At 41.3% G+C, this 20,193-nt stretch overlaps 1 protein-coding gene across 1 annotated transcript in view; it reads right to left on the bottom strand.

Moving 5' to 3' along the window:
• Window positions 1-20,193, bottom strand: part of EPB41L4A (erythrocyte membrane protein band 4.1 like 4A) — a 281,882-nt gene that overhangs the window by 11,802 nt on the left and 249,887 nt on the right. Inside the window, exon 18 of the mRNA XM_068964938.1 lies at window positions 9,627-9,746. Coding sequence (XP_068821039.1) covers window positions 9,627-9,746 — 120 coding nt within the window. The remainder of the gene's footprint in view (window positions 1-9,626; window positions 9,747-20,193) is intronic.

A 20,193-nucleotide genomic window follows, 5' to 3' on the forward strand; every position in this document is an offset into this window, starting at 1 on the left:
TTAATGCTGCAATTCCACAAGAAACGTCTTTCATTCACATCTCAGAAAAACTGGAAAAACGTTATCTTAAAAGAGGGCTTCCCCGGTGGCTCAGCGGGAAAGAATTCACTTGTAATGCAGGAGACTCAGGTTCTATCCCTGGGTTGGGAGGATCCCCTAGAGGAGGATATGACAACCTATCCCGGTATTCTTGCCTGGAAAACCATAGGAATAGAGGAGCCTGGTGGGCTACAGTCCGTCCGTAGGGTCATAAAGAGTCAGGCACAACTGAGCTACTGAGCACTTATCTTTAAAGAACATTATGTCCTTCCAGACATAAATACTGGTCCTAAAAGACTCAGAAATTTAGTCTGCATGTTTAAATGCTATGGCACCATAACAGTCATGTATTTAACCAAACTGAGTTCTGAAATGCCAGCAGTTTCAAAAAACATTAAGTCAGGGAAACGTCCCAAAGCTAAAAGAAAAAAAATGCTAATTTCCTCCAGTTGCTAGACAACCTGTGATTTAATAAATGTAAACACAGGTTACATGCTAATGAGAACTGTATAATTTTTATGCTGACATCTGCATGCATTTCATCAATAATTTAGGATGATCTCATGATGTGCAACTCAACATTGATTTGTGGATTCTGAAAGCTGTGGAATTTCAACAGCCATTTTTCTTAACTTAAAGGCCCTTAATTATGCAGGTGTTTTACTTGAACTCACCAAATAAATTTCCAAGAAAATAGAACCATGAGTTTCCACAGGTACAATGTATATAAAACACATACATGCAGTCCAATATTAGCCCAATATTTTTCAAAAAACATCCCTCATACACACCTTATACCAATAACTCAAATTAATATTTACCTTTCAGAGAGATTTCTTTGATAAGACATCATAGAAATAATTTTTCTTTTTTCCATATAGTCTTCTTCTACATCCCCCAAACACTCTAATTATATTATCTAGAAAATAGTATAACATATAATAGGTGCTATATATTATAGTAGAGTGTTATTCACTCAGCTGTGTCTGACTCTCCGTGACCCCGTTATAACCCACCAGGCTCCCCTGTCCATGGAATTCTCCAGGCAAGAATACTGGAGTGAGCTGCCATTCCCTTCTCCAGGGAGCCAGAGACTGAACCCGGCTCTCCCACACTGCAGGTGAATTCTTCACCATCTGAGCCACCAGGGAAGCCCATATTATAGGCGATAATCTACTATATTTTGTGTACTGTATTATGCTGAAAAAAATACATCTGACAGCATTTGACTTATTTTTGTGATCACTGCCATAGAAGGAAATTTAGAGCTGAAAGTGTGTTACTAAAACAATCAATTTTATAAAATATCTTTATTTAAAACATTCAGAGCACTTAACTCAGTAATTGCTTATCAAATTCCTGAGTGGTCAGAATAGGTATGATTATGCAGTGTCTTAAATCTTCTCCTCCTTCCCTCTCCCCCTCTTGGAATTAGAGAAAGATTAGAAAACCACAGAGCCCAGAAACCTAGCTGCTGAAGATCACTCAGGAGTCACTTCCAGGGACTTCATGCTAAATCTTTATCTAAGGCATCAGACTTCCGTTTTACATCATTCCACCCTGACAACCTCATCTTTCAGTTTCTCGTAGAAGTAGTAAGACATTATTGCCACCAGAGGGAGCCTGAGCCTTCATGCACACACAAGTTGAACCTGTGAGAACTTACTGTTTCAACTTCCATGTCTTTTCCAAATATCCCAGTGAATAAAAAAATTCACCCATGTAGAAAAGAAATTTCATTTAAGTTTCCCAATGATATGTAATATCAATGTCTTGGCAATGAAGCTGAAAAATAAACTAGATAGGACCATTCCCACATTCAAGTAAATTCTATCCAATCATATTTCAGTTCATGTGTTTTAAGAGAGAGGATTTTGTATTTTCTACAACTGTGTATCTCTGGTATTAAATAGTGAACACAATTTTCTAGTTTTTCATTGGAGATTTAAAAAAACAATGAGTGAATCATGTGTGAATGATGTATCATAACATTCTAAATCCTCAGTGGATACCTCCATATGGGCAATTGACGCACACGACCACAGGAATTCAAGAATAGGGGAGTAACTGACAGATATGCGATTTACTAAATATCTTAAATGCTAAATATACGTACAAACATTGATACATTTAAAGAACAATTTTAATTACTTTCTTCAGATGCTGCTCTACGTTTTCACTTAAAAGAAAAAACAAAAGCTGTAGTGGTTGCTGCTGATGCTGCTGCTAAGTCGCGTCAGTCGTGTCCGACTCTGTGTGACCCCACAGACGTCAGCCCACCAGGCTCCCCTGTCCCTGGGATTCTCCAGGCAAGAACACTGGAGTGGGGTGCCATTTCCTTCTCCAATGTGTGAAAGTGAAAATTGTAAGTGAGGTCGCTCGGTCGTGTCTGACTCTTCGCGACCCCATGGACTGCAGCCCACCAGGCTCCTCCGTCCACGGGATTTTCCAGGCAAGAGAACTGGAGTGGGGTGCCCTTGCCTTCTCCGGTAGTGGTTCCTAGAGATTCCTAAATTCTCAAATTCTAGTTTTAATGTGAGTGACCTCAACCTGCTCTCTTTTCTCAGCTGTTCCCCATTTCAAGGGGAAAGAAATAAAGTAACTTATTTATATGGATACACTGAGACCTGGAGAATTTACTAATTATAGTAATTGCAATTGTGAGTATTTATGCTGTCACTTGACATATATGATTTGACTTAATGTTCAGCAAAATCTCTTCAGGATGGTATCATCCATGTTGTATACATGACACTAAGAAGTTCATGGAGATGAGGTAATAAGCTAACATTCAGAGGCCCAGAATGCAGACATAGGTCTGTTCTTAACAGCACCAATCAGATATTTTCTTAATTGTCAACAAACCTTGGGTTTTTGATGTCATGATCAAATAGCAGACAGAGCCCAGTCTGTCCTAAATAAAGTAATGAACAGTCTTGTAGAATTCTAACACTTCTATCTAGCAGCCTGCCTGACATTTCCATTTGCCAACTTGGTTTTTCAAACCTAATGAAACAGAAACCTTAACACTTCCCACAGATACCAGACCATCTCTCTCCACCTCATGGATGAAGTATGTAAAAAGCCATGGCTACTCACTTAATATGTCAACTCCAAAGTTCATCCACACTGTCTCTCACACTATGAACCCGTTAGCTCTCCTTCCAAAATGTGTATTCATCCATCACTTCCACTACCACAATCTTTTCTGAGTTAAAACCACCTCACACTTGGACCACTGAAAAATTTTTTAAATTGCTCTTCCTGCTTCCTTTCCTTTCTCAATCTGCTTTTAACTCAGCAGCCAGAGCAACTTCTGAAAGAATTACTCTTCAAATTGGTATTTTTTTTTGTTAACTGTACTTTGGCCATATCAGCTATACAGTCAAATAATCAAGTTCAATTAGAAAGTCATGCCACAAACATTTGCTAAGTCTTTTTCTGGTTTGTTTTAAAAACTAAATTCCAGAAAGGTATATATCATACTATTAACAGGATTCTCTCATACAATTGCATTGTTCTGAGATAACCCTCTCTCTGGTCTGATATTTTTATCATGTAAGTAAGATTTAAAAGAAAGTTTAAATCCCAAATATTAATAATTATAGGACCCATAAGTATCCTAAACACTCAATTTAAGTTATAGACGGTCAGACTAGATTTTAAAAAAATTTTTAAGACAAATTACTGCAATCTACAAGAGATCAAGAGATGGGCTTTAATCATAAAGATATACTTAGGCCTAAAATAAAAGTCACTTCAGTCATGTCCGACTCTTTGTGAGATGTCTATGTGACCCTGTGACCCACAGCTTCTCTGTCTATGGGATTCTCCAGGCCAGAATCCTGGAGTGGGCTGCTATTTCCTCCTCCAGGGGATCTTCCTGACCTGGGACTGAACCTGCGTCTCTTATGTCTCCTGCATGGGCAGGTGGGTTCGTTACCACTAGCGCCACCTGGGAAGCAGTAGCTCAGCTGGTAAAGAATCCGCCTGCAGTGTGGGATACCTGGGTTTGATCCCTGGGTCAGGAGGATCCCCTGGTTAGAGAATGGTTACTGACTCCAGTATTCTTGCCTGGAGAATTCCATGGACAGAGGTTACAGTCCACAGGGTCACAAAGAGTTGGACACAACTGAGTGACTTTCACTTTCATATACCATGTAAAAAGTGAGCATGAAGAAAGTATAATGGCTATATCTAAGTGCACACATACATATACACACACAAGTTTGTGGGTAAAATGGACATAGAGAAAGGAATATTACCAGAACAAAGGACATGTCACAATGATAAAAAGGTCAATTTATCAGGTAGGCCAAAAAAACACTTTTTCTCCCCCACAAATATGTGTGTACCTAATGGCAGAGCTTCAAACTAAGCTGAAATAAGAACTGACAGAACTAAAGGGTGAAACAGAAACATCCACAATTACTAGAAAGTTTAACATCTCTCTCAGCGACTGATTGAAAAGTAGACAAAGAAATCAGTAAAGTCACAGAGCATCCAAACAACTCTCAGTTAACTAGATTTTCCTGACATTTGTAGACTATACCCAACAACGGAGAGTGACTCTTTTCAAGTCCGTCAGATCATTCATCGCTAAAGATTACATGCTAGCTCTTAAGACAGAGCTCACTAAATTTGAAATGATTGAAATCTTACAGATTTTAACCAGAATACAGCAAATTAGAAATTAACAGTAATTTGATATGTAGAAAATCTCCAAATACTTGGAAATTAAATAACACACTACTGAAAAAAAAAAACACAAGGTCAAAGAAATCACGGATTTCAGTGTCCCCTTAAGATAAAAAAGAAAGAGCAAATAAAAGACAAAATACATAGAAGAAAGTAATAAAGAGTAGAAATCAATGAGTGGTTAACAGACAAAGAAAATCAACAAAACCCAGAATTGGTTCTTTGAAAAATCAGAAAACACAATTAAGGAGAAAATTAAAAGAAGAAACAATGTATTCACATCAGGAATGAAAGAGGTAATATCACAACAGATGTTCAAAAGACACTAAAAGAATTATTATAAACAATTTTTTTATTAAAAGATGACAACTTAGATAAAAGGAACAAATTGTTTTAAAAACACATACTACCAAAACCTACACATAACAAGTGGACACAATCTTAACAGCCCAGTATCTGTTAAAGAATTTCAGTTTGTACTTTAAGACTTACCACAAAGAAAGTTCATGGAAGGGTTGGTTTCCTGGGTAAATTATATCAATATTTATGGAAAGAATACTGTTAATTTTACCCTCTCAGAAAATAGAGAAAATAAGGGAAAGTAGGAATCCCTCAGAAGAAATGGAGTAGCCATCATAGTCAACAAAAGAGTCTGAAATGCAATACGTGGATGCAATCTCAAAAACGACAGAATGATCTCTGTTCATCTCCAAGGCAAACCATTCAATATCACAGTTATCCAAGTCTATGCCCCAACCAGTAACGCTGAAGAAACTGAAGTTGAATGGTTTATGAAGACCTACAAGACCTTTAAGAACTAACACCCAAAAAAAGATGTCCTTTTCATTATAGGGGACTGGAATGCAAAAGTAAGAAGTCAAGAAACACCTGGAGTAACAGGCAAATTTGGCCTTGGAATGTGGAATGAAGCAGGGCAAAGACTAATAGAGTCTTGCCACGAAAATGCACTGGTCATAGCAAACACCCTCTTCCAACAACACAAGAGAAGACTCTACACATGGACATCACCAGATGGTCAACACCGAAATCAGACTGATTATATTCTTTGCAGCCAAAGATGGAGAAGCGCTATACAGTCAACAAAAACAAGACCAGGAGCTGACTGTGGCTCAGATCATGAACTCCTTATTGCCAAATTCAGACTCAAATTGAAGAAAGTAGGGAAAACCACTAGACCATTCAGGTATGACCTAAAATCAAATCCCTTATGACTATACAGTGGAAGTGAGAAATAGATTTAAGGGCCTAGATCTGATAGATAGAGTGCCTGATGAACTATGGAATGAGGTTCGTGACATTGTACAGGAGACAGGGAGCAAGACCATCCCCATGGAAAAGAAATGCAAAAGAGCAAAATGGCTGTCTGGGGAGGCCTTACCAATAGCTGAGAAAAGAAGAGAGGTGAAAAGCAGAGGAGAAAAGGAAAGATATACGCATCTGAATGCAGAGTTCCAAAGAATAGCAAGAAGAGATAAGAAAGCCTTCCTCAGCGATCAATGCAAAGAAATAGAGGAAAACAACAGAATGGGAAAGACTAGAGATCTCTTCAAGAAAATTAGAGATACCAAGGGAACATTTCATGCAAAGATGGGCTTGATAAAGGACAGAAATGGTATGGACCTAACAGAAGCAGAAGATATTAAGAAGAGGTGGCAAGAATACATGGAAGAACTGTACAAAAAAGATCTTCACAACCCAGATAATCATGATGATGTGATCACTAATCTAGAGCCAGACATCTTGGAATGTGAAGTCAAGAGGGCCTTAGAAAGCATCACTACGAACAAAGCTAGTGGAGGTGATGGAATTCCAGTGGAGCTGTTTCAAATCCTGAAAGATGATGCTGTGGAAGTGCTGCACTCAATATGGCAGCACATTTGGAAAACTCAGCAGTGGCCACAGGACTGGAAAAGGTCAGTTCTCATTCCAATTCCAAAGAAAGGCAATGCCAAAGAATGCTCAAACTACTGCACAATTGCACTCATCTCACATGCTAGTGAAGTAATGCTCAAAATTCTCCAAGCCAGGCTTCAGCAATACGTGAACCGTGAACTTCCTGATGTTCAAGCTGGTTTTAGAAAAGGCAGAGGAACCAGAGATCAAATTGCCAACATCCGCGGCATCATGGAAAAAGCAAGAGAGTTCCAGAAAAACATCTATTTCTGCTTTATTGACTATGCCAAAGCCTTTGACTGTGTGCATCACAATAAACTGTGGAAAATTCTGAAAGAGATGGGAATACCAGACCACCTGACCTGCCTCTTGAGAAATCTGTATGCAGGTCAGGAAGCAACAGTTAGAACTGGACATGGAACAACTGACTGGTTCCAAATAGGAAAAGGAGTATGTCAAGGCTGTATATTGTCACCCTGCTTATTTAACTTCTATGCAGAGTACATCATGAGAAACACTGGACTGGAAGAAACACAAGCTGGAATCAAGACTGCTGGGAGAAATATCAATAACCTCAGATATGCAGATGACACCACCCTTATGGCAGAAAGTGAAGAGGAGCTAAGGAGCCTCTTGATGAAAGTGAAAGAGGAGAGCGAAAAAGTTGGCTTAAAGCTCAACATTCAGAAAATGAAGATCATGGCATCTGGTCCCATCACTTCACGGGAAATAGATGGAGAAACAGTGGAAACAGTGTCAGACTTTATTTTGGGGGGCTCCAAAATCACTGCAGATGGTGATTGCAGCCATGAAATTAAAAGACTCTTACTCCTTGGAAGAAAAGTTATGACCAACCTAGATAGTATATTCAAAAGCAGAGACATTACTTTGTCGACTAAGGTCCGTCTAGTCAAGGCTATGGTTTTTCCTGTGGTCATGTATGGATGTGAGAGTTGGACTGTGAAGAAGGCTGAGTGCTGAAGAATTGATGCTTTTGAACTGTGGTGTTGGAGAAGACTCTTGAGAGTCCCTTGGACTGCAAGGAGATCCAACCAGTCCATTCGGAAGGAGATCAACCCTGGGATTTCTTTGGAAGGAATGATGCTAAAGCTGAAGCTCCAGTACTTTGGCCACTCATGCGAAGAGTTGACTCACTGGAAAAGACTCTGATGCTGGGAGGGATTGAGGGCAGGAGGAGAAGGGGACAACAGAGGATGAGATGGCTGGATGGCATCACGGACTCAATGGACGTGAGTCTGAGTGAACTCCGGGAGTTGGTGATGGACAGGGGGAGGCCTGGCGTGCTGCGATTCATGGGGTCGCAAAGAGTCAGACACGACTGAGCGACTGAACTGAGCTGAACTGAAGGGAAAGTTCCTAAACTATGTTAAATGACCAGCATACCCTTGTTTAAAAAAAAAAAAAAAACTGACACAAATATTACAAGAAAATTGTAATCCAGAATCTCTCATGAACATATGGAAAACAATCTTAACAAAATATTAAATAGAAACCGGCAATATATGGAAACGATAGTAGGTTTATTGGGCATTTATCCCAGGAATGCAAGGATGTATCACTCAAAGCTCAGCCAGTGTGATTCCTCCACTGATGGAATAAAGAAAACCCACACCTGGGACACCATCTCTCCTTCTACAGGTAGGCAACACGAGGCATCCTACCACCCAGGATCATAAAGGGATATAGGTAGTTAGTCCTAGCTCACTTTTCATTTAAAAAATGTATGCTTTGGAGCTTCCCTGGGATGGTTCAGCTCTAAAGAATCCATCTGGCCATGCAGCAGGAGACACACGTTGGATCCCCGGTCCAGGAAGGTCCCGCATGTGGTGCAGCCATCAGGCCTGTGCACCACCACTCCCGAGCCTGTGCTCCAGGGCGCATGAGCCAGAAGCACGGAGGCCGACGTGCCCTACAGGCCACGCCCCACGGGAAGGGACGCTGTGCAATGAGAAGCCCGCTGCCTGCACCTGGAGTGCAGCCCCCACTCGCCACAGCCGGAGAAAAGCCTGCGCAGCAACAAAGACCCGCTACAGCCAAACAAACGATAAAGTTTAAAAGTACGCATTCTTTAAAAAGGCGTGATTGGGGGCCACTCTCACCTTTTAAAACGGGTCACAGTCTCTCTATGGAACATGCCCATCTCCCGGGGCCTCTCACCTTCTGGGGTGGCCCATCCTCAGTCTATGAAGTGTGTATCCAAGGCAGAACACATAAAGCTGCTTTCCCTCTTAGTTCCTGGGGCACAGTCCCCTTGTCTGCCCGCTTGTGTCTCTCATAAGTGCCCTATATTAATAAATCTACTTCTTGCTCATCAAAAAAAGAAAGAGATGCTCTGGAGCAAGAGGTGGGAGTGGGGAGTCTAAATCTGGATGATGCAATTTTTTTTTTAAGTATAAACATTATCAGTTCAAAAGAAAATTGATCTGGGGGACTGGCAATCTCATCATCATGGGATAACTGTGCTCACATCTGGCATTGCCTAGCTACAAAAGGAGCAGGCTGATCTCAAGACTGGGACGAAATGAATCACTCATTGAGAACTGCTCACAAATGGTAATCTGACGGGAAGTTAGTCATAGCTAGTCCAACTTGGACCAAGGCTTCAGAGGAGAGAAGCAGCAGGTATTTCAACAGTCTGGCTCCAGAACAAAGGAGGCTTCCTACTTACTCAGCTGAATATACACTTTTGTTTAAAAACAGAATAAAACATGATTGTGACAGCCTTGTGCTTATGACATTTTGCTTTGGCTCTGCTCCAACTTCTACCCCTTCAGATATAGTTGATGAGTGTCACAATAAAACAAAATAAATATGGCAAACAAATACTAGTATGATCATGATAGACCTGAACCACCATAGAAGACCTCAAAAGAGACAGCCCAATGTGCCCCAGAATCCACATGCTACCAAAAGTTCTGAGTTTTTCAATTCAGGCATAAAGAGGGAGCACATACGAGCGAGATCTGTGTCTGGATCGTCTATTGTTCGGGTCCGCCTGGTTTTTCTCCTTTTGTCTCCTTAATACAGCTTCCCACTGTGGCGCCGAATCAACCATATCATTCTCCTGCCGTATTCTGAAAAAAACAAGGTCCACCTAAAGTTAACACCCACACGTGTGTTACCTTTATCAGTTCATCCTAAATGTGCTGTCAAAAGTATTAAAGTTATCAAAAAGGTCAAAGGTGTCAAAGGTATCAAAAAGTTATTAAATAAGCTATTTAGAAGTTATTAAGAAATGAAATGCAGATGACACCACCCTTATGGCAGAAAGTGAGGAACTAGACAGCCTCTTGATGAAAGTGAGAGAGGAGAGTGAAAAAGTGGCTTAAAGCTCAACATTCAGAAAACTAAGATCATGGCATCTGGTCCCATCTCTTCATGGGAAATAGATGGGGAAACAGTGGAAACAGTGGCTGACTTTATTTTGGGGGGCTCCAAAATCACTGCAGATGGTGATTGCAGCCATGAAATTAAAAGACACTTACTCCTTGGAATGAAAGTTATGACCGACCTAGACAGCATATTCAAAAGCAGAGACAATACTTTGTTAACAAAGGTCCATCTAGTCAAGGCTATGATTTTTCCAGCGGTCATGTATGAAAGCTAGAAATTCAAACACTTAAATATGGTGGCATAATGCCTCGGCAGCGGGGTAGGCACAGAACATTCTGGTTACGCTGCTAGTGTGTTTAAGAGAGAATGAGGGCTGAGCACTCAGTGTGGCCAGGGTCCTGGCAGGGAAAACAAAATGAGGGAAAGCGAAGCTGAGGGGAGAGGGGGCTGGGGGTACAGGCACTTGTCATGTGAGGTCAGGGGACAATATTATCAATCCTGCCTGTTTTCGAAAGATAATCTACTAATCTGGATTTTTTTTTAATGAACTCTTTTATTTTTTAAGTAATGGCAATCAATTCTGAGTGTGAAGATACTGAATGGGCCTAGCAAAAACCATCATGGACCACACTCAGTCTGCAGATACATCAAGCCTTTCTAAAAACAAGGGTGAAGAGTTATAGGGGAGAGAGGGAAACAAGTACTAAATTAAAGCAAGTGCATACTTGATGTGTAAATAATGTCTAGAATGCACTGATGCTGTAGAGCCATGAGTATTTTTTGAAAAAATCAAAGAACTGTTATCTGAATCTTTAACTTTGAATCTATGTAAGTTCTCGAGGGAGCCACTCCAGGGTGTTTCTTTCACACTGCTGCTCCCAGGACATGGGAGAGCAGCGCGGCATCACACGGTAATCATCCCAGGACTGGGATTGCATGAGCATAACTGTTTCAAAACAAGTGAAAAGAATAGACCAGTCTGGAGTCCTCTCTTTCACTGATCAGATGTCTTCCGGTTGCCCTGTTACAGCACCGTGGCATGGCTATCTGGATTTGCTTATAATGCAGATCAGTGGACAGTGGCAAACATTCATTTCACCTCAACAGAGACAAAGGAAAGCAAATTCAAGCCAAAAAAAAAACTAAAATAAAGTAGCTTAAAAGGAAAAAGCTATTTAAATCTCTCTACATTAAAGAGGAATTGTGTTAAGTAAAAAATTATCTGTAACACACTTCAAGTCTTTGTATGTATTTCCTCACTAAAGCTTTCATTTCTATTATTTGAATATTAACAGGATACAGTCAAGGTATTTTTCACAAATTCAAGAACGTAGTTCCCTCTCTCATGATACATGCAAAGAAATTAAAATTGAACATATGTGGTTATGAATTTGAACATTAGAAATAGCTAAAGAAAAATATGAGAAGATACATGAATATTAGAAATAGCTAAAGAAAAAATGATATACGATTCAAAGTCATATGATTATTAATAATTCTTTGAAACAAAGTTATTTTTTATATTTTGACTACATATACAAACACATATGTATATGGATTTTCATAGCCAAGACCTACACCTCCGAGCCATTCGCTGTATCATGTAACAGCCAGTGACCAACCAGACCTGCTGGGGGAGAGCTGTCCTGTACACCCCCAGGACTGAGGAGCCCAAAGTTAGGAAGAGATGGTCAGTGGGAAGGTGCCAGGCTGGCAAGGAGATAGCTCCCTTCTCACAGGAACCCACACCTTGCAAAGCCCGGGGATACACATAAAACCAAGTCCATGCACCTCTCAAGCCTGGAGTCTTTTAGATGCAGCTTCCATTCTGAACTAAATCACTGCGTAGTTCATGGACAGGACTAAATTTCACTAATTTTATTTTTAATCAGTTAAGTCAGAACCTTTAACCATTTTTGAGGGGTCAGGTGTACCAGCAAGGGTGAAACCTGACTGAGGCAAACATACTTTTGCTAGAAGAACATTCCCTGGACAATTCACAGGAAGCACGAGGAGTACATGCTCATTCTTCTCTTGTGGACTTCAGCTAGCTGCCTTCATGCTGGGAACAGAAATGAAAACTCCTACCTCCAGTACCTTGCTAGTAATAAGAACTGTATCAGAAAGAATTCCGACCATGGCCTGTACATTTAACTTCTATCTTCCTAATCCAACAGTTGAAAGTGAGGGCAATGAAACCCTATCAGTTAATATCCTTGGGACCCACATATTCCAGAAACAGATGCCCTCTACCGGTGATGCAGCTTCATAAATATTCTAACAAGGTGCATTAAAAATGTAAGGCTCATTGCAGAGTCACAACAGAAGCACATTTTCCTGGGTAATGGGCGGTGTGGCTGCCTTAGTCTGTAATGAAGTTTGAAATTACACCCTTACAAAAGGCCTCTGGTTAATGGTACCTCATTACAAGAGTGAAAGTGTCATTTCTTCCATCACTGACCTACTCCAGAAAATACAGATGCTACTTGGAAAGGAAAAATCTTACCCTTAAAGGCAAGAATACTGTAATACTCAGTCCTTAGGAGGCAGAAATTAACTGTTTTGTTTATGCATAAGTAACTAAAGAAATCTTTATATGTACAACATGTATCCTATAATGGTTCTGTCTTGTGAGTCCCATTTCTCCTGAGACGGTGAGACACGCTAAGTATTGGGTTTTGCTTCTTTCCTGATAGATTTTAATTTTAATGCAGGAATTTAAATTATGAAGAATAAAAACACTGTAAGCATTATATTGATATAGGGCCTTTTGAAAAGTCAAAATGTTTTATATTTTGACTTTTTACAGTCATTAAAGTGTTAAGGGGGGAAAGAGTCCGTTGCATTTTTTACTGGGAATATATTCATTTTCAAATGTTATATTTAAAGTTGAACCTCAAAAATGCTAAACATTTCTTTCCTGTATCCACTAAGGCAATAACTCTACATATCATATTTTGTCTATTTCCTCAGTACAGCTAAGAAGACTTAACAGCTAGACCAAGAAGCCTAACCATACGGAGGCTTTTTTTTTTTTTTTTTAATTCTCCATCATTTTATTTTATGTTTTTTTGGCTACGCCACATAGCATGTGGGATCTTAGTTCCACAACAGGGATGGAACCCACAGCTCCTGCGGTGGGAGTGCAGAGTCCCAACCACTGGACCACCAAGGAAGTCTCAGCTTCTGTGTTTCGGTTAATGTATAAGAAGAGAGTTGTTCTAGACCAGAGCGTTTTCCAGTAATGTTTCAGAATAAGAGAGTTCTCATATCCTTCCTTCATATCTCACCAAACTTCAACACCCTACTTTTCCAGGCTATCCATGCAATTTAGATTTTAACTGCATCTGACACTTAATTAAAGTTTGTAAAAGATTGTGATGATGAAATGCCATATAATCATTTGCTAACAATAATGAAGATAATGACTATTCTTGGTCTCTTCTTTCCATCTTCCCAAAATAGTTCTGCTTCTTCTGCAAAATTCTTCACATTACCCAATGAATTCTTATACAAATCTCTGTGCATTTCACTCTGTCCTCTACCCTTACCGGGGCAGTTTCATTCCTAACAGGACATCCCTTTAGACCCGTTCCTAATTCATTTCTCCTTCACTGAGATAAAACACCATGTTTAATACAAAACCTGAGCAATCGTACAGAGCAAATGTAAAATGACACTTTGGATGATAAGGAGCAATACCCGTTGCTCCTGAGTTCAGCCTAGTTCCAGCTCTGTTGTTATCCAACTCAGAGATCCCTGGGCAAAACGTTTAACCTTCTTTGGTAAGTCTGTTTCTTCATCTACTGAATTTCTGTGAAGATCCTTTCCAGATTAAAAACTCTATGTTTTTCTCTTTGTGCTTCACTTACAAGGCAGCCAGACTCTTTGAAACAAACCTCCACTCTTCAGCCACAGCACAACTCTCCAGACAATTGCTTCATATGGCTACTCCATCGCTAACAGTAACTCTGTAGTTCCCAACCAATTGTGGACTTGTGTTTCTCAACAACAGCTCTCATTCTGGGATCACCTGCTATAAACCAACCTTCTTTTTTTTCAGTAGTTTTTCTTCCCTAGGGAAATTTCTATCAGTTCCAGGCATCTGTCAACATACTCCCTGAAGATCAGCAAGCAAAAAATTCATTTGCTTTTCCCATCTTCCCCCACCATCAATAAATTAATCTTATTTGCTCCTAAAGGTACTTCAGTCTCTTCCACTTACACCTTATGCTCTCCCTCCTAAAATGGGCTACCCTTGGCACAATTTCCTCTCCCCAACTCTGCTTCTGTTTTTGTAATCGTTCAACCTGCCTCGAGTTTAGCCCTCTGAGAACATTTCTCTGTTGCTGTAGCTTTGTGCTTCCATAGTCGTCTCTATCAATTTGGATTATGCTCTGGAATTCCTAAATTATCCATATCAAATGTTTAAATCTTAATACAACTTAATAAAGTAGAAATCAGAACCCTGTGCCATAGGTGTAGCACAGTGAGCATCCCTTCCAGTGGCTCTGTACAGACTACCCACTCCAGACCAGCAATTTGTACCTGGTTTGCAGCCCAAACACTTCTGTCAGGAACAGGAACCAGGCAGGAAGGCATGCTTGAGAGGCAACAGTTATCTATTTTCAGGCCATGTGGAATAAACACGCTTGGGTTTAAGTTTGCCATCATCCAAAACACATTCTCCCCTTAAGGCACAGGGACAGTAATGTTTTATTTTGTTTTATGACTCTAACAACAAGACCCTACCAAGGCCGTGACCTAGACCTGCCTGCCTCAGCCATATCATCCCTGTTAGCTGCAGCGCCACAGAGGATGGTTTCTTACTTTTCTCAGAAAAATAATATAAAAGACTTTGTGGAACCCATGTAAAATACTTCAAACCATCTTAATCCATTATTCAGATACAGATTCTAAGAGACACCTAAAAAGCAGGAGGAAACTCTAACATTTGTGGCAGGATAAACTCACAGGTTAGAAACACTGGCCTCTTTGTTGTTAAAAGGAGCGGCCCCCACTCTGTAGATACAATGGGGACTTCAGGTAACACTGAGCAGCACTGAGCATTCTCATCAGTCGAATGCAGGGCTCTTTTGCTTTCAAAGCACATCCATTATCTCAGATCTTCACAAACCTCATGAGGTAGGCAGGGCCGGGATGATCCCATTTAGCATGTAAGAAAATTAAAACTCGAGAGGGTAAAGGAACCAGCTTTTAGGCACGGAGCTCTTCAAAGCAGGGACAGATTCATAATGCACGGTCCCTGCTTCTTTGTTCCGTGCTCTATTTCACCCACACGCATGCACACATGTGCATACATATCGCCTCATGTACATAATTCATGTGATTATGAGGCAAACGGCTCAGAATGAAATTTGGGAAAGGTCCAAATGGCCCCCTGTTGCCAATTTATTCTAGTCCTGTTCTTACCCCCAGCTTCTCTCATTTCTCTTACTCTTTTAATTTTCGCCAGGCTCCAGAGTTACTTCCACTTTTATGCTTATGCAAAAAACACCAGACTGGTTCTCTGCCTCACTGCCCCCGACCTCCTCCAAATCTCCCACTTCAAATCCTAAAAGCCTAGCAACACATCAAAGCTGATGACTGAGTAATCCACAGATCCCAGTGAATGCCTAAAGGAGAGCTGATTTTCATCAACAGCACAAAGGATATTTTGCAGACCAGTTCCTTTGAATGTGAAGGATATTTTATTAAGCTCAAGGTATTTTCAGAGAAAGCTGGCTTAAGAAAGGCTTCACTGTGATAGATCTACTTCTTAGGTCCTCCTTCAACATACTCTGTGGGCAAGTCCCAAGCACGGCCCAGGGGTTCAAATCCACAAGGGAGGAGCCAACTGACCCTTCTGATTTTACGTGCAAGATTCAAAATTCTAACTAGTGAAAACTAATGCGATCTAATACTCACAAAGATCATTAATTTAACGCTTCTCTGTACTTGGTAGGTTTCTAATTTGATTAATTTAATTGAACCAATTTTTTCACAAATCGGTATAGAAAAGTTAGTAATCTCAAAAGAAATTTGCAGCCTTTTAGATTTCAACCTCACCAGTGAACTAAAATACTAACTCCATTTCACAGTATCAATCTGTCTCTCACTATTTAGATCATAATGACCACTTTCTAACTTTTTGGAGATCAGATACCCTCTTAAGAATCTGATTAAATCTACAGACTCTTATCACCAGAAAATCGTATGCTTGCAAACAGAGAATTTTACATTAAATTGCTTAAGATTATGATACCCCTAAAACCTACCCATCAATTAAAGGATAAAAAAGCCTGGTCTGAAAATACAAATGTGTAGATAGGGAAGATGGGGAAATGGAGGACAAAGTGAAAAGAAAAGTGGAAAAGGTTAGAAAGAGGGTGTAGGAGAGGTCGGGACAGCCAAAGAAGAGGCAGCGACACCAACATTAGATATCCAGCTCGGTCTGCCACAGTGCTCTCACCTCTTACAGCTCAGTTAGTCTCTGCAGTAAGTCAAGAAAACAGATCAGGCAGTACACACAGCATTTTAAGGATGAGAAAGCTAAGTTTAAATTGATTAAATGGTTGCCCGAGGTCAAACAGCAGGACATGGCAGAATCAAAACCCTGACCCACTCCCTTAGGGTTTTATTTTTGCTTTTCCTTTTTTTTTTTTTGGACATTTTATCACTGGTTCCTAAACAGAGACAGATGTCAGAGAGGAAAAGAAAGAAAGAGTGAGAAAGAAGCTAAGAAAAGAAAAGAATAGGGGGGACTTGGGTGAGGGAAAATAATGTGATTGAGTAAAAAAGGCAGAGAAGAGGAGAGATGGAGGCAAAGGTGTGCGTAGACACACCACCAGGCTTCCCCGGTGGCTCAGGCGGTAAAGCGTCTGCCTACAACGCGGGAGGCCCGGGTTCGACCTCTGGGTCGGGAAGATCCCCTGGAGAAGGAAATGGCGACCCACTCCAGTACTCTTGCCTGGAAAATCCCATGGACAGAGGAGCCAGGCAGGCTACAGTCCATGGGGTCACAAACAGTCAGACACGACTGAGCGACTTCACTCACTAGGGACACTGAGAGGAAAATAAGGACTCTATCATCTTAGATGTTATAACAAGAAACTGTTCCAACTTCCAGCTAATTATACAGAGGAAAAAAAAAAACAACTGCTTTCTCAAACCTCAAAATCTGGAAAACTGTAGGTACCCATGCAGATTATGAAAACAGTAAGAAGACCACTAAAGTAAAAGAGGATTAAGAAATATATAAACAATTTCCCAGACAAAGGAGGCTTAAGCCTCTGCTGTTGCAAATTCTGTGGAATGATACCCTGCAGTTACTGCCCAGTACTCACCCATCTGGCCTCACTAGCTCTCGACCCAAAGCTAACAGAGGAAGTTGCTTATCTACAGTCATGTTTTTCTAAAATTGAATCTAAACAACATCCTTGTTTCTAATACTAGCCTTCTCGAGTCAGTGTGGATTATGATTTTTTCCATGTTTGTTCAAAGCCACAACAACTGCCTTGAATAAAGCTGATTTGTAACACTGTCTTGTTAACTTGTGCGACTCTTCACACAAAATGAGAGAGACTGAAAGTGTTATCTATGGGAGCAGCAAAGCAGCTTGAGCTCCCAACAGGTAGACACTGTGACAAAACAGTATTGACACAGCATTGTCTTGAACCTAATGTGAGAGACTCTCCTTATGTTAAAAAAGCAAACACAGAAACAAACAAAAACAACAAAAATTGCAACAACAGCAAGAAGCACTGGCAGAGGAAATAACATCCTGAAGACCACAGGCAGTCTCCAGAACGTCTCTCCGGAGAGAGTCTCTCCAGAGCTCCACTGGACACATCATGGGCTTCAAAACGGTGCTTGAAAAGCTAATGTGCACAGTCTTTGTCCTTCTGCCCCATGGGGAGAGAGGAAAACGGGGTGTCTCGGGTGCAGGCTCTGACTTCCAAAGTGAGAAAGCATCGGAGCTGAATTTAGAGACCTTGCTGGCAGGAAGAAGAAAATCAGTGTGTTCAAGACTCACTTTGCCCCCACAGAGTCGGACACGACTGAAGCGACTTAGCAGCAGCAGCAGGGTTACCAGAATCCTTTAATAAAAGCACAAAGGATGCTGGTGAGAGCTTGGCTGGGTCACTCTGCTGATGGAAATAAGGAAAGGCAACTGAGGCTGAAGAGATTCATTCTCTCCCCCAAAGTTGATAGTCAGACATTGTTAGATAACCCTTCATTACAGACACAAGACATATTGGGACTATTAGCAGGGCCACAGTATAAATATTCAGACCCACATATCCCAAGGTAGAGTGAGTGGGTTCTGGCAAGATTTTAAAGGCTGATAATGGGATGGAGTGGGTAGTGGCAGCACTGTGTCATGGGGCCGTGGCCCCTGGGGCAGAGTGCTGTGCAGCACCACCCCGCACGCTGAGCCTCCAGCAGGATTCTCAGGCATGGGATTAGCCCTGCAAGACCTGCTGCTTCCTTCGCCCACTTTCGCTGTGCCTGAGAGCCAGACTCCAGACCTCATCGTCTACAGACACAGCAACCCTGTGTAAGCCCAGGGCAGTATCTCTACAGGCAGAGGAAATTATTTTTGCAAGTCTTTGTGTCAGTGTGCTTTGAAAGCAATTTCTCATTAATAGCCTTATAAAGTACTTTAGCACTTAAACATTCAGAACCTCCATCATTCTAAAATATACTATTTATACAGTACAAAAAAAGCCAATCTGAAAAATTGTTGATGAAACTGAGGTAGAGGCAGAAAACACCTATTAGGAATATGAAAGCCAGTGCTTCTAGATCAGTAATGAGCTATTTAGGAATTTGCTGGCAACCTTTAAATAGTGTTTCATTGTAACAGCAAATGTCAAGTTAGCACTTCTGGCTCAAAAAGACACTGTTCTTAAATAGGCTGGCTCTGAGAAGCTGAGAATAGCGCACCAGGCCCTGGTCCATAGGGTCACAAAGAGAGGGGCTAAAGCGACCTCGCATGCACAAACTCAGAATACACCCAGCAAAACAGAAATATATTTGTTAAGACACTGGCTTGATAAGTAGGTCCATAGAGATGGGGGGGAGGGGGTGTTTTTCAGTTTGATTTGTGTTGTCTGTGCAGAAATACTAGATTTTAGAGTGGGAAGAGGGTACCTGAGGGAAAGCTACCGTCCACACGTAGGTTTTTACAGATGAAGAAATTGGGATCATTTCCTTGAGAAAACTGTCCTAACACATTGAGATCTCACCTCTATCAAGAAGGCTCGACACAGAGTTTTCCTAAGAAAGTGGTCCTCTCTCACAGTGCTGGCTGAGCAGCTATTACACAGGTGTTGTAGTTAGAGAGGGATGATTCAGTGCATGCCACGCACAGGGGCTCTGAGCACGGAACAAGGACCCTGGGGATGGTCTCACGCAGCTTCCTCAGCAGGAGACAGCCCAGAAGAAGCAGCCCCGCCAGAGTCTACATCAGAGGGGCACGAGTTTCCTAAGAAAGTGGTCCACTCTCACAGTGCTGTCTGGGTGGTTATTACATAGGTGTTGTAGTTAGGGAGGCCGATTCAGTGCATGCTGCGCACAGGGGCTCTGAGCACGGAACAAGGACCCTGGAGATGGTCTCACGCAGCTTCCTCAGCAGGAGACAGCCCAGAAGAAGCAGCCCCGCCAGAGTCCACGTCAGAGGGGCACAGGTGTCCCCATGGTGGTGCCGTGGTGTTTGGGGGCCAGGTGCCCCATTGTGGCGTGCTGCTGTGCACGCTGTAGGGAGTTCAGCAGCAGCCCTAGTCAGCAGCAATCCCCCAGCGTGACAGCCAGAAGCTTCCCAAAACAGTGCCAGATGTCCTCAGGGAAGAGAGGGAAAACAAACTGTCCCCAGCTGGGAACCACTGGATTAGAAACTGGCATAACCAACAACTAGATCCCTCAGCTCCCCAACCTGGCGTTCTCTCATCATGGATTACTTGTTTTCAAATAAATCTTTCAGAATTAGGAAGAACTGATTAAATCAATGCATTGTCATCATTTATATTGATTACATGTCAAATCATGTTACTAACAAGCTCTTAAGACTAAGTCCTAAAAATACGAATTAATTACATTTACCCATCTAATTGTGTGTGCCTGGCACAAGTATAAACACATTTGCATTTACATACACATAAGACTAAAAGTATGCAACTATGAGTG

The sequence above is a fragment of the Capricornis sumatraensis genome, chromosome 2, assembly GCF_032405125.1.
Source record: "Capricornis sumatraensis isolate serow.1 chromosome 2, serow.2, whole genome shotgun sequence".
In the NCBI taxonomy this organism is placed as follows: domain Eukaryota; kingdom Metazoa; phylum Chordata; class Mammalia; order Artiodactyla; family Bovidae; genus Capricornis; species Capricornis sumatraensis.